The 15080-nt window shown below is 45.2% G+C and overlaps 1 protein-coding gene across 3 annotated transcripts in view; it reads left to right on the top strand.

The window, feature by feature from the left end:
- SUSD3 (sushi domain containing 3) overlaps positions 1-14315 on the top strand; it is a 39961-nt gene extending 25646 nt beyond the window's left edge. For all 3 annotated transcript variants that reach the window (XM_080386268.1, XM_080386269.1, XM_080386270.1), the window contains exons 5-6: positions 7665-7791; positions 8388-14315. In XM_080386268.1, the coding sequence (XP_080242394.1) occupies positions 7665-7791; positions 8388-8648 (388 nt within the window). In that variant the 3' untranslated portion in view covers positions 8649-14315. The remainder of the gene's footprint in view (positions 1-7664; positions 7792-8387) is intronic.
- The last annotated feature ends 765 nt before the right edge of the window (positions 14316-15080 follow it).

The raw sequence follows: 15080 nt of genomic DNA, 5'->3' as shown, positions 1-15080 counted from the left end.
ATTTGTGCAATGCATCGCTAGACCTCCAAGCAAATCAGAAATCCTACTTTGCTTTTCTAATAAGGCACTGTCCTAGGAAGCAGGCGAGACTGATGGTTCTGTCCCTGCCTCTCTCAGGGCTGCAGTGCGTGTGGCGTGCTCTGCTACAGCCGTGGGAAGCGGCTCTGCAACCCACGGAGGAGGGGGAGGCTGAGAGATGAGTGGTGCCTGCGTCTGAGAAAGGAGGGGGCAGAGGCTTGGCAATTCAAGTCATTTTTACGATAGCATTTCCTTTTCTTAAAGAAAGCTTCTGCTGCTTCTTCCTGTAACATATGTAACATTCTTCTTCAAGGAAGAGTGAGAACTCCTCCACCCTTGAAGAGGACCCTCTTGAGCGTATCTTAGCCTATTTTTGACTAGAAATAGATGTAGGTTGTGCTGCTTTTCAGGCTTAATTGAAATAGATTTAGAGATTAACTAGAGATTAATATTCTGATTCACTACTTTAAGGATCAACAATACTGTAAGAACAGATAAAATAAAAAGCCAATTCTTTCATATCTGTATTTCAGATAAAATAAAAAGCCAATATGAAATAAAACAAAAAGGCAATTCTTGCAGCCAGGTAAGATATTTGTTATGGTTTACAGAGTAATGTAGGATTAAAAAACTATCACCTGTTAAAGTGGAGCCTTAGTATGCTGATGAGATAATTTTGGCTGTAACAAGGTGACATAATGTGGATGCAGAATGCTGATGTATAGAAGCTATAAATAATGTAGAAGCCCAGCTGTTGGGCAGAGGTTAGTGCTGTTCCAGACCTGTCTGCCACAAAATGAGATTTTTTCCCCCATGTGTTTGAAATATAGAACAAATGCAATGAATGTGTAGTTTTGCAGGGAAATGTTGAATCTTAGTGGCAACTACTCTAATCATAATGATCCCATTCTGGCTTCTTGAAGAAATTGCTTCAAAGTGCTGAGAAATATGTCTACAAATACCTGGGATCATTAACTACGGAGCGCAGACACTGTTGATGCTGCCCCTTCCGTTTGGATGTAAGGATATGTAAGGATGTAATGAGGATAAAAATACCAACTTCTAGCAGAAAGTCTTGTATGCAGGAGCTGTAAGCTGCAAATACAGTGTATTTGCTCTTTTATAATATTTGAACAGCTCACAAATGTTGAGCAGGGGAAGACAAGTTGCAAGGCATGGGGCCACTGGGAGGGACACGTTTTCCCCAGCGTCGCTTCTGAGAAGCGGAGAGCGTAGAGCAGAGATAGCGGGTTGCTGCGCGAGGCAGAGGTTTGAGGCAGATTAGCTGAAGAAAAGGGTCTGCCGTCTATGGGAGGGAGATTAGCGGCAGCTCTGGGCCACGTAGTTAGGGGAGAACAATGTGCATGAACCTCCAGAACAGATCCCCAGGAGGACTGCTAGGCAGAGGCAGGGCTTGTCAGCACGGGGATGTGTTGGGAATAGCTCTCAGCCCAGCTGCAGTGTGTATCGGGAGAAAAGCCTAAAATCAGTAAATTGTATTCTGCTGTCTTTAATATTTTGATTTAAAAGTCTTCATCATTCTGCATGAGAATGAAACCAGGACTGTTGGCATTGTTCGTCCAAAGTGAGAGACCTTCCACACAGCAGCAGGAGCACCGCACCTGCTTGGGGTTAGAAGGCACAGTGGTCTCACCGGGAGAGCCCCCAGCACCAGGGACGTTCGGTATTGCAGAGGAACTAGCGTTTGAAATGCCATGCTGGGTTTAAGAGGTCTTGTGAAATGTGTGTTTTCCTGAGCAACACGTTATTTTTGACTCCGCTATTTTCTGATGAAGAATAATACCTGACCTTGCAGTAATACTTCTCTGGAATAATTGCTTGGGCAACCACCGCCTGAGATAACAGTCCTCTTCCACCCCCTGCAAACATCCAAGCGGGGGAGCTTGGACGTGGTCAGCTGCCTGAGCAGGCAGGTTGTCCCCTCCCCTGTGACAGGCACGGGCTAAATTATCAGTAAAGAGAAGCTTAATGACAGCTATCCTTTCTCTGTGCCAGCTACCGGCACTGTCTGAGAGACGGAGGTGAGTGTGTCGGTAAGAGATGATATTAAAGAAACCAGTGTTGAAGTGTGGCGCCAGCCTAGCGCGGGTGCGGGGGTGCACTCACCTGGTGCCATGGGGCAGCTGTAGCTGTTCCCCAGGTGAATGGTTGGTGCAGGTGGGTTGAGGCAAGTTTGGCCTTGGGGTCCCCTGCCTGGAGTAAGGGGGAGAAACTCTAGTGGCTTGCCAAACAGCTGCTGCCTCTTCCATTCAGTAGTCCTAGCCGTCCTTTAAGAGAAACCATGAAAACATGCAGAATCTAGTGTAACCGTTGTGAGAGTGAGCAAACAGCAAACCCTCTTTGGCACGGAAAGATGTTAAAAAAAAATGGGTAATCCACTGTCTGAGTGGTAGCGTGTTTATATATCAGCATGTGCAGAAAGATAGCTGTCCCAGAAGAAATACAGATAGCTAGTAATAACAAAAAGCTGAGAGAGCTTGTTTCAGTTCACATCAGCTTCCTAATTATGGTAAGAAATAGCCACACCTAGGGGAGCATCTGTTTTCTCTGCTTTTTCAGCATAGCAGTCCTGTAACCTGTCCTGGAACAGATACTCCCTGTACTCAGGGATGTGCTGTTGCTTTGCAAGGGAGATCTGGTGGTCCGATATTTTCCACACTCAAGGAGAACTGGAGTTACCTGTAGACTAACTCCTTTTCACCCTCTGTCAGCTAAGACAATGACCAGAAAGAAACTAGTCCAGCTCAAAAATACATCTGAAGAGCAGCAGAGATATTTGGCAATATTTTTTTTTCCTGGTGTGGAAACATTTGGAAGAAGTTGTGCATTCCAAATTTGGACTGTTTTGAGGTGAATTATTTTACACAGCTCTAGGCTAAGTTATAAAACATTCTCTATGAAGTAGCTGATCTGACTGCAGGATTGAGTCGAGTAGAAAAGCCCGTGTCTCAGCAGGTCTAAAGTCCTCCTTTCAGATATCCACTACAGCTGGAGCATATTATCAAGAAGAAAAAAAAAGACTCTTCTGCAGAGAAACAAGCTAGTATCTTCTCCCATGGAAGATATTTTTAGTGCCTGAAATTTTTGTACTGGAGCCCTTTCTGACTACAAGATGCATTACCAGTGTACCTGGCAAAAAGCATGTAAGGACAATCCAACAACAAAGATGTCCAAGTGAAAAGTTTTTGCAAAAAATCCAAAGCCAGCATGCTTTTAGGAGAGGTAACTCGACATTTTCAGTCAATCCAAGAAGGCTGGTGAAATTAGCTCATAGCTTTGGCCTCTACAGTAAAATGGAATGTGTTTTCTTTTTCTCTTTGATTTAGTGGCTATAATGGTTGAAGTTTCCCACTACCTTGTGTAAAGCGTTGCAAGGAAGGTGCAAATCAGAAACTTGTGTTGCTCTAAAAGGTGTTCATGCCTGCCCAGGCTTGCTGAGGAGCATGGCTGTAAGCCGGAGGATGTTCTAGGAGTACGGGCAAGATGGGATGGGACATTCGGCCACATTCCTGCCTTGCCCTCTGCCCCCATGAGGGCACTTTCCCAACTGCTTTTCCCCTCTGAACACCTAAGTAGGAGAGATGAAAAAGCTGAAGGATTGGTGCCCTTCTGGCAGCAGGATGGTGTGGTGTAGGTTTACCGCAGTGAAGGGGGACAACACTTGAGGAAATACCCATGTGTAGAGACTAGCTGCTGCAAGGCTCGATGGAAGACATAAGCAGAACAAGAAAAACCCACCAGGACACCTAGAATGACTGCCAGGAAATGCATCAGTGGGAGAATTAAGAAGGCAAAACGTCTTCTACAACAGTGACTTAGTGCCAGGCTGTTGGAGGTCCTAGAGAAACCAATTTGTCTGGGTGCTTTTGAAGGTCAGCAGTCTCACCAGAGAGCTGGACCCTTCACCCCCTCCAAAAGACGCATGCATTTTCTTTTAGGATCAGCCTCACTGTCAGAAATTGCTCTTGTTTGTCTGAAAGCGTGGGCACGCCAAGCTCAGCCCGGCCCTGCTGGCTCCCACCGCCCGAGGCTGCGCTGCGTGCGCGGTACCGTTGGCACAGTGGACCTGAATGTCTGCGCGGGCGTGGATGTGCCCCCCCAGCTCCCAGGCTTCAACTGCAGCAAGCCAGCAGCGGGCTGCTCCCGGGGCCGCAGGAGGAGATGTAGGACCGATCAGCGCTGTGGTGTTTAATGCTTTGTTACACAAAGCATCCAGTGAAACGGCTGCAGAGAGCAAATGACCTGTTTGAGAATTGTAATTCATTAATGCGTATCGCTACACACGCACTGGCTGACTGAGTGGCGCTTAGGACCGGAGGGGAGGAGACCCAGCACAGGAGAGGGGCAGATTTCCTATTCAAGCTTTTATATAGATTGTCCCACCTCAAGCTTCTCTATTTGTGTGTGTGTGTGTGGGGGGGTCCTTTCTAGTTTGTTATTACCATGCTCTGTGTTCCCCACCACCACCTTTCAGAGACTAAAATCTTCCAGTACCTTTCGACACACGTTTCAAAGAAAGATCAGGCAGGGGAAGTGAGCTGTGGTTTCATCTTGGGGCCCTGCCACAAAGGGCAGGATAGCTGGCTGCTGTAGTATGCAGATTTCTGAATTTCAATCTTAATTGTCATCGCAGTGAGCGCGGAGGGTGTGTGCGCAGCAACATGTGCTTTCAATAAAGCTGCTGCTGTTGTTTTCATAATGCTTCCATGATTACCCCAGTGTCTTGTACAAAATCATCAGATATACAGCAACAAAAAAATCCCCTCCCATCCTCCAGTATAAAAACCTCTTTTCAGAGGCAGTGCCAGCGCCAGGCAGCATTGTGGCAGCCCCACTGCCCTGAGTTCTCACACCTCTCAGATGTCCCGTTAACAGCATTTTCCCCTCCAGCTAGGAACAGCTCTCAAGTCACACAAAGCAAAATTCTTGTGAATCCTCTAAAACCCATTGACAAATGCTATGGTGGCTGTTCTTCTCCCCAGATGGAGCTCTGACCTTATCTGTCAAATAAAGTCTGTCCTTGTCAAATGTATTGTGCATCTAACCAGGCTGTTCAGCACCTAGCATCCTTGGGTGGGTTTGCATTTCCAGATAACAGCACGGGGAGGTCTTCTAATCCTCTTACCTTGATGTTTTGAAGTGGCCCAGCTGGAAACTGGAGTTAAGGAAAGTTGAAGAGCTTGGAAAAAAAGTCAACCTTATTTGGGATAAAGTACTGAACTCCAGGGGATGAAAGTGCAAACTGCAGGCTGCACCTGACTGATAGCCATGCAAGCAGAGGGGAGCCCACCGTGCATTTTTATCTATCCCTTGTTGACGCTGCAGCCCTCTCAACAGCTCTTCTCAGCCTCCGCTTAGGTGCAACTTCACTGTCCCTCTCGACATCCACAGGGTTCGATGTACTGGAGTGAATGCAGGGTGCCTGCTGTCACCTTACCCTAGGCTTATTTCGGTCAGTGGAAGCTTAACAGTGCCTGAAATGGGAGGAAGAGGTTGCTTAGTCGGTATACTATATGGTATATACTGTATCTTTACAGTATAGCTGTCCTCCAAGCACAGTTTTAACCAGTGTGGCTTTCTGCGTTGCTAGTTGCTGTGGGTAATTGCAGAGTTTCACAGTGCAGAGCTTTATAGAAGAAAACATCAGAATGGGATGAATTCTGCCCAGGTAAACTATACTGCACAACAACCAGAATACCTAGATTTGACCTATAATCCTGGCAGGGCGATTTGCAAAGGCTGTGGCTACCCCATGCAAAACTTTATCCCTGATCTTCTCCTTATCATGCTCTTTGGATTTGATTTTTATTTTGTAACTATTGACTACCACCTCAAAAAGACAGGACTGAGTTCCTCGTACTATATATGTGTGTATATATATATATAAATAATTCCCAGCAGCAGGTCTCTCGGAAGATTTTCTTTCAGCAGTGTTACTCCATGTAGCTCCTGTTCCCTGATGACAAGCCACAGGGGTACTCAGGTAGGTGTTCCAGCGTCCAGCACAAAGGTACTTGAGGGCTTGTTGATGCACTGAGATTAAAAGGCACAGTTAAAACAGTACAGGTCAGTACAAAGTGGGCTAAAGCTACCAGGCTGGGTTTTTTTAAGAAATAGATGCGTTTGTCATTGTCCAAATTACAGTTGGGTAAATTCTTCTCATCTGCGCACCTCCATGATGAATATATTCTGACTACACCCCGATACAGTGCCTTGTCACATCAAACACAGAGGTGTTTTAAGATCCCTTTACACTATCTGACTGTAGCTCATGCCCCGAATAGTTTTGTAATACAGCTTTCCAGTGAAGAGCAAGATTTATTCTCCTTTACAGGAAAGATATATCTGCAGTATATCTACTCTGTACCAGAACAGCAAGCCCTCGGTTATTTGGTTTTATGTTCTGTTATTCCCCTGAGGTTCCTATACGTATGCACGTTGTGTGTGTGAGCATTTCTGCTGGTTTTCTGCAACTGATACTTGCAGAATGCAGCTTCTATTTCCTGACCGGCTTTTCATGTACGAGTGGGTAAGACTACGTTACCCTGGATGTGGGTGTGCAGGCTGCTGCATTCAGTGGCCAACGCCGATGGCTTCAGAGAAAGCGAGAGGAGCCACGTGAGCCAGCTCCTCACCTGCAGTGAATGTGGGACAAGCAACCTCAGCATCTGCCCTGCGTGCAAGCAGCTGCCGTGGAATAACTGATGTTTTACAAAAGCCCACAAACTCAGGCTACAGTAATTTGGCACAAACCCAAAAGGGCTGCGTCTTACCCGCTCCTGCCTTGCAGAGCTGTGTGCTTAAAGCCCACTGCATCCATCGTGCCTCTTGCAGCAGAGTTCAACAACAAGCTCATCCCATCTCTCCATTTTCCTGAGCGAGTTGTGTATAATTCACTGAGTATCTTTTCAGCAGCTCTGCGATCTCTTGCTGCTGCTGCTCTGCCCACACCAGCCACTGCTGGGTTATTTGCTGTCTGGGTCAGCAGCGGGGCAAACCCTCCTTTCCCAGTGTGGAGAGGTGGGGTGCGGGATGGATCAGTGACCACCAGTGCTGCATACATGCACAGCTGGTAAATGCAGCGTCCCAGCCTGTGGTCCCCTCTGGGAGGGCCAGGCAGTAGCCAGGTGAGGCAGCCATGGGCTGGCACAGGTCGTGATGCAACTGCACTGCAGCAGCATTGCTGGCAGCTCCGCAAATAGCACCGCAAACCCCACCGAGCACAACTGGCTCTTGGGCTCCCAGCAGCGCTCGGAGAGCCAAGCAAGGACTTTCCTTCTGCACCAGTCTCAGCATTCATGTGTTCTTGGTAATATTCTCCAGGTAGTGTAGCAGTCAATTGAAGCCGGGGACTCGTTTGGTGGAAAACAAACACGTAACATCTGCCCCAACCCCAAATAAAACCAACCTCACAAGTCTTTTCAGGGTCTGCATCAGCTTTTACGGAAATACAATTATTTGCCCAACTGTGGCCAACTGGTTTTAATGCTAAGAGAAGTGAGTCCTTATGTTACAGCACAAATTGTTTGCAAAATGTCTGATGTGCAAATAAAATGGATTAGAGAGTTCTGTGTTCTCACCAGAGTAAATGAAACAGAAATAATTTTTTTCCTTCATGCTTACAGGTTCCAGGAGGAGTGGACTCGGGACACTGTAGCTCCTGGGTGTTGCAAAGACAACAGTCATCTGCCTAAGTTCACCAAGAGCGGTAGTGCGCCTGTGAAACAAGCTGTACCAGGACACAACACTGCGGTACAGGCAGTGAATTCAATACATGTCGTTGAAGTCTATGGGCATAAGGATAGTTATAACAAACCAAGCTGTCAGTTACCTGGATAGCTGGTGTCTGAGATACAATCGCTCCTCTGGACCAAAAAGAAATTTGCATAGAAATACGTGCCTTAAAGACAACATAGAAAGTTAATTATTCATATGAGTTTGAAAGTTTTCTATATTCTAAGATGGTTATTTAACAGAAATGCTTCAAAGTCTGATACAAATGAAAAAGAAATGAATGTTGAGGCTGGCAGGCCGTAGCTATTCTCTATGGTGTGCTATGTGTTATGACCACGGCAGAAGCTTGATATCATTGTTCTGTACCTCTAGAGAGAAATGGTAGCCAGTTTGTCTATTTGCCTCATACAAAGTCACTGATGATAATTACACATGCGTAAGATTCCAACCTTCTTTTAACCAGTGTTTTTTGTAAGCATTTCAGAATGAAAAATCCCCCATATTTTTACACAGTAGTATGATAGAACTGCAATAAAATTCTGTTTTTAATTAAAAGCCCCTGTTGTTTTCTATCAGGAAGGCCTTTTTGTTTAATTCATCTGTTCCGCATGTAGAGACCACGTGAGACCGGGTGCAGCAGAGGCACATCTTCAGGTCCAGCAGCCTGTCGGAGAGGGGAGAGCGTACGGAAGGATGTGCAGCCTTGCTGTGGCATGCTTTGCCCTGCGAGGGAGCATACATACCATGGACACCTATACCTGGTGTACGTGCCAAGCTGGTGTGGGGGCTTGTGGCTGGGGAAGGCAGTGCAGCCTTCCTGGAGCAGCGTGGCTCAGACGGTGGCTGCAGCATCCCTGGGAGAGCACTCTAAATAAAGGGGTGATGTAGTTTTTGGAAACCTGCATTCCTTTCCTATTATTAATGTGTTCACTGTGTGAGGAAACAAGTTTTTTTTTTTCTCATTTTGTCCATTTTGTATAGTCAAATTACTGATATGGCTCTTACTCTGCTGTTTATGTGCACACATGTGTATCTTATAGTTACAGTATAGTTACTCTTCCTCAAGTTGAAGCCTTATTTATTCTTCTGTCATCAGCTGTCTAATGGGTATCATCACATTCCTGTCATGATGGAAATACGATCTTATTGCAAGTTCCAGTAATTGTTGTATTGTATATACCACTTGTTATGAATTGATTATCCTCTTAAGACCTTTAGTTCTGAAGTTTAGGTTTGGAAATTCAAATTATTGTAGCTTGCTGTCAGGCCCAGAAATGCCCTGTTCCATCCTGGCCATACTTGGCAGAGATGAAAAACACATGCTTGAACTTCAGCTATGTGGAAATTGCTGCAAAGGAGCTTTTTGTAGTTGTTCTTTTATACATATACAACAGGCTGCACTTCTGCAATGCACTTCTTAATGCATGCTGTGAAAAGGAGAATGGATATACTTCTCAAGGCTCGTTCCAATTAAGTTCTCGATTCATTAAATCAATACTAGTCAATGTTTATTAGGACGTATTTGTGCTGTGAACCGTTTTTCCTGCAGTTTTTTGGTATCCTGCCAGACCCAGCCAGCTTCTGTACCTGGATGTGTTTCTTGCATCCCACATGCAGCGTTTGCTTCTGACTGCGCGCGGGGCTGGCAGCAGCTCCGTTGCCCGTCCCATCACCTGCAGGCACTGCCCGTCCAGCCTGGCGTGGCTGCTGGCAATGTTTGGGGGCATGCCAAGGGGTCAGAAAGTTTTTGAGAAGATGCGTTATCAAGTCTTGGCGCAAGGCAGCCCCTGAGAGGGACTCCTCCCAGCTGGAGACCCTAGTGGTGTGCCCTCAAGCGGAAAATGGGATGCAAGGAGGTGACATCTCTGCACAAAGCTGTGCATTCCAGCTGTCACAGCAGCAGCTTCTCCTCACTGCTGGTGTGGGGCTTTCTGACAGCACAGCTGGCTGGGCTCCAGCCGCCAGAGGAAAGCACTCCTGGGTCCTCTTTGAGAGCAAAGACTTGAATAGCATCAGTGGTCAAAGTCCACAGGTGGACAAAAATAAAACCAAAATGTGCAAAAGGAGCGCAGAGAGGAACAAAGGCTGGGAGAACCAGCCGACCATCTGAGATGCTTCTATACATATGGCTGGTATGTTAGAATTAAATGCAAAGAAGTTAAAGACTTCCCACGCAAAAGGTACAACTCGTGCTCAAGGGACAAATGACGGGACTGGAATCTTGGCACGGTAAGTCACAGATTTTTCCAGGTCGGATCCATGAGAAGAAAGGTCTGTGCATTCTCTGAAGTTCAGCATGAGGTGAAATGCTGGTTAATTAGTGTCTGTGGTTGAAGAACAAAGGGTGAAGGAGCGTGGAGCGTGGGCTGCTGGGCATTCAGCACCTGCATCTGGGAGGAGGAGCTGGCAGAAGTTTATGTGGGGAAATAATAGGACCACCTTTAATATTGGGTAATTTTGTTTAATTCTTCGCTGGAAAAGTGTACAGCTATCAGGAGTTCAAACATATGTCTTGGTGACTGCTTTATTTCCAAAGGTGTGGGAAGTGGGGTGGCAGTTGCCTCTGACTGTAGCAGGAAAAAGCTTTAAAAATCAAAGTCATATTTGGGTGAATGTGAAAATAGGTGACATCGCATTTTTAAGAAAAGGAGGAAGGGCAGAAGAATAAGGAGAATGGACCTCAAACAGGCACATTTTGACATGCCGAAATAACAGACGATCTATGCAGAAATAATCTGATAGATGGAGCGCAGGAGAGCTGGCAGTCACTGGCAGAGACTGTTTAAAGGCTGCCAGACAAACCCGATGCAGAGGACAGCAAAAATCTGATACAGCTGCCTCAGGAACTCTGAGGACGTGAAAATCAGAGCAGAAAAACTCAAAAAATGGAAATGGGGCAGATGACTGAGGAGCAGGACAAAAAGGAGTGGAGCTGTTCGGAAAGATAAGAGGTAATGTACGTTACCGCAAGCATGGGAAATGAAAGAAGAGAATAACACAGTGGAAGAAACAGAGTAAAAGTGCAAGTAAGGTATTTCTTTGGAAAAGGAAAAATGGACACAGAGATGACAACCACTTAATGTCTACTTTGGATCAGGCATCACTGAAAAGTTCACTGGTTAATGCAATGAATTTTAACATCGGACTGGGATTGCAGCCTAGAATAAAGCAAGCAAAAGATCACAAATATTAAGATAAATGTGATTCCATGATGAAATTCAGCCTAAAGCACTAAAGCATTGGCTAAGCAACACTTGAACCATCGCTGCTTTAGGAAACTGATGGGACGAGGGAGGTCTTAGAAGATGGGAAAGGGCTAACCTAACTTTCTTAAGGGGAGAGTAGAAAACTGCAAGAAGTACCAGGATGAAGGGCCTTCTCTGATACCCGGAAAGGGTGTAGGACAGATGATTATAAATATCGAATTTGCAAAGGCGGCACATCTCAACCTAGGATTAAACAGAGCTGTAGGCCCAGGAGGGAACAGTTCTGTTCTACAGGGATGTCCTGCCTGCCCTGTTAAAAGCAGGTAAGGCGCACGTGTGAAGGGTGGCCCAGTTACGCTTGAACCTGTCCTCTGCGGCCCTTTAGAATTTCCTTCTTCTTCCACATCTCTGCAACTATGTTAATTGGATTTCATGATTTAGCTCCCTGGCATTTTAATTTTATCATGTGACTTTACATGTAATCATATGATTGCAAGTCACTGAGTGAAACAAATGCACTTGTTGGGATGTCTGGGTCAACACACTGTGTGAGAAGGGAGCCCAGTTGCCCTGTTCTGCAGATGAGTCTAAACTGGGAGATGTTTGATGGGTGAAAGTAAAACCTTGAGATGACAAGGACATTGATGGCCGTGGGAAGCAACAGAGAAGGTAGGTAAATTTATTGTCTCTGTGCCAGAGCATTGGATTACTATCATTTATTTAGGCATCTAACACAAGAGGCAGCAAAATTACACAAGAAAAGGAAAAAACACCCATACTGTTTTTACAAGATTTGTGGCTTGGTTCCCTCTGGGACGGTGCTTAGTTTGTGATGGCTGCACCCCCTGGAGTTAGCTTTATTGCTCATGTAAACATTATTTATTGTCAGAAGGAAAGTAAGTGCTGTGCAGGAAGGAGATGAAAGCAGCTGAGAATCTAAAATAGACATTTAAAAACTCATATTTATTAAGTTAACCCTTAAATGTTTGCCAGCCAGTGGTTTCAAATGGATTCAGGCTCCTATTTCTGCTACAGATGACTCGCATTTCCTTGTGTATTTGATGAAACTGATGGCTTGCACTTAAAGAACAAGTTAAAATGCCACAAACTACATAAACAAGCACAAGACGGTCTTCTCCCTGCATGGATGCTTATAATTTAATCAATGCATGTTACAGTATGACAGGATAATTCTTCACAGATTTAAAAACTGGCAACAGTGTTTATCAGAACAACTGCTTATATGCATTCCCTCATCCTGCAGTTTAAAACTTTTCCTAAACCAGGCAACTCTGCCGAGGCTGTTGCACTAGTCTGTTGTTACGCTTTGCCTGCTTGCAGAAAGCCACAAGACAGTTCTTAAGATCTTATGCTAAATACTAAACAGAATAGTTTTGAAGCCAGCTGACGTACTATTTGCTGTAGGAGGGTATCTGATCCTTATTTCCTTTTAAATGAAAAGTCATTCTTTGAAGCAAAGGAAAGAATGCGTTTGCATGCTGGAAACCTGGAGTGCTGGATGCTGGAGCCCACAGCACCCGGAACAGGCAGCAGTAAGTCCTTACAGAAATATCTCCTGTGGGGACACCTACTTGTCTTTGTGGGATATCACAGAATGTAGTGTTGCCAGATTCTGTGGTTTTTGTCGCAAGTCTCATGACATTTCTTATTTTCTTAAGCCACAAATGGTAGAGTTGGATGAATATGTAAAAATCGCAGTTTCTATTTAAAAATAAGTAAGTGTCTTTCACTTGTATTTGGAGGGAGAAGTTTCAGTCCTAAAGTGTCTAACAACAGAAAAAACACACGAGTCTCTTAAGTTTCTTTGGTGGTAATGACATGATTTGCAGGGGCCTGACTTATGATTCACAAGTACATGAAGCTGTCAAATGTATGACCTTGATACATCTTCTATGGTTGAAAGAAAAGGAAAGACTACCTTTTGATGTGGATGGAGCAATGAAGCTTGGGATGGATACCAGAGTAGCTACCATAGAGTTAACATTGCTTTCATGGAGCCTTCCACATGAATTTTTGGCTGTGCAGGCTTTCTCCTGGACACCTGCCCCTTGGGTATTATCCTGGCAGCCCCTAAAGATGCTGCGTTCCTCAGCGTGCTCTGCTGCTGTCAATCTCTTGGCTACAGGCTGCCATTGTTCAAAGTTTCTGTGGGAAGCTCCGGACCCAGAAAAGGGGCAGGACCATGAAAATGATGGAACGTGAACAACCTACAGGAGGTGGCGGATACCACTGGTCTGAAGCGGCACGGCACGGGAAAGCAGGAGCCCTCTGGTTACACCAGACATCGGCTGTGAGAACAGGATATAAATGACTGTTGGTTTGGGGTGGAGAGGAGGCAGACATCTCTAACAGTTTTCCTTCCGAAACATCCCAGTCATCAGCCATGTCTTAGAAGTAAAATAACTAAATGAATCTGCTACAATTTATTGTCAGATGTAAATGGCTTTTGCAACTATTTTTAAAATTTTTTTAGCAACGTCACGCAGCACAACTTTTTAATAACTTTAATTAAATGGTAGTTATAATTGAATCTTCTGCTTGGAAAGACCAAGAAGACGACTTGGCAACATGCCAGCTGGTAGCTTTTGAGGTGATTTACGGTTGCATCCTTTCATAACTGATAGTTCAGCAAGAAGCTGTTAAACTGTTATACATATTTTATTTTGTTTAGGGATTTAAGTGTTCTGTGGAAGTTTCAGGAAAGATCCACATAAATGCTACCTGATAACATCGAATACAGTTTACAAGTTATCTGCAGAATTTATACTATATTTAAATAGTGCAGTAGCTCCTGTGCCCATAACAAACATGTGAGGAAAGAGGAGAAAGGAACATCAGAACAAGCACCTTGCAGGTGGAGGACCTCCAGCCAGAGTTGAGCATGCATGCTCCTCTGGCTTGCTTCAGAAAGGTGGCTACACTCGACTGCATCTATGGGACTTTCCATCTTCAGCACATTTAATAACTGTTGAGAATTTTAAGAATGGTTTTTGGTTCAAGAGTAGGGTAGGGTAACTCATGGATGAGAAAAAGTCCAGAAAAGCTATTGATTTATGTTCTAAATATCCCTGGGACTTGTTTCACCTCCTCTTGGGCTCATTCCCCTACAAGAAAGAGCTTGACAAGTCAGACTACAGGCGAGAGCTGGGTACCAACCTCCAGCAGGGGTAAAGTGCGGTTCTTCTGTAACATTTCCACAACCTCTTGCTGTGGGGTGGAGCAGTACCTTTCAGATTTAAGGCAGCATTTTGAGTTCAACCTCGAAATACATGACTATGTAAAATCTGATTAAATCCCATCTCTTCAATAACACGAGCAGGTGATCTTTTCCAATTATTTTTTAAGAACTAGTATGAAGAAAGGGATGATTGACAGAGCTAGTCTGGAAAGGTTATTGTAGAATTACTCCACAAGCAATACCCACTTCTATTGTCACTGTACCCAGACCGTGTCAGCTGTGAGAACACTGTCTGGTCCCCAGCACCCTCCACATCAAGATGTTTCAAAAGCCAGTCTCCATTCCTGGTAGCTAACGCTAATGCAATGAAATGATGGGAACATGAAACTCCCCTGGCACAGCAGCGAGTGAGGCAGTGAAAGTTCATCTGGTGTAAGGCAGAGCAGAAGCAGCCTGTTCCCCGGATCCCTGATGCTATACTTAAGCATGGCATGTGTGTGTTCAGAGTGCTCATGTGTTTCTAGGTCAAGGTCATATGGAAGTGCTCACAGTAGTGTTTCCCACAGAAGGTATGTTGCATCTATGAGCTGGAGTCTGCAGTGGCTTCTAATCCTTGCCCAGACAATGGCCCTTAATTCCTACAGCCTGTGGGCTGCATGCTGGCAGCACACCTTCCTTTTTGTCCTTCCCGGCCTGTGGCAGTCAGGTGAGGCACTGAGCTGGCAGGGTGATGGCTTCCATGTGTGGGCACCATAGAACAAGTGGCTTTGCTTTCTCCCTGGAGTTCTGCGGAATGTCAGTTTGCCAAACTTGTCAGTGGTTTATTTACACACCTACTTTAAGGGGAGGATGCTCAAATTGCTTTATTTGCTTCCCACCTTCAAAGTATGTCAATGTTTTGG

The sequence above is a fragment of the Falco punctatus genome (assembly GCF_963210335.1).
Source record: "Falco punctatus genome assembly, chromosome: 4".
In the NCBI taxonomy this organism is placed as follows: Eukaryota; Metazoa; Chordata; class Aves; order Falconiformes; family Falconidae; genus Falco; species Falco punctatus.
The sequence above is the reverse complement of the archived record's forward strand: the minus strand, read 5'-3'. Positions and strand labels throughout refer to the sequence as shown.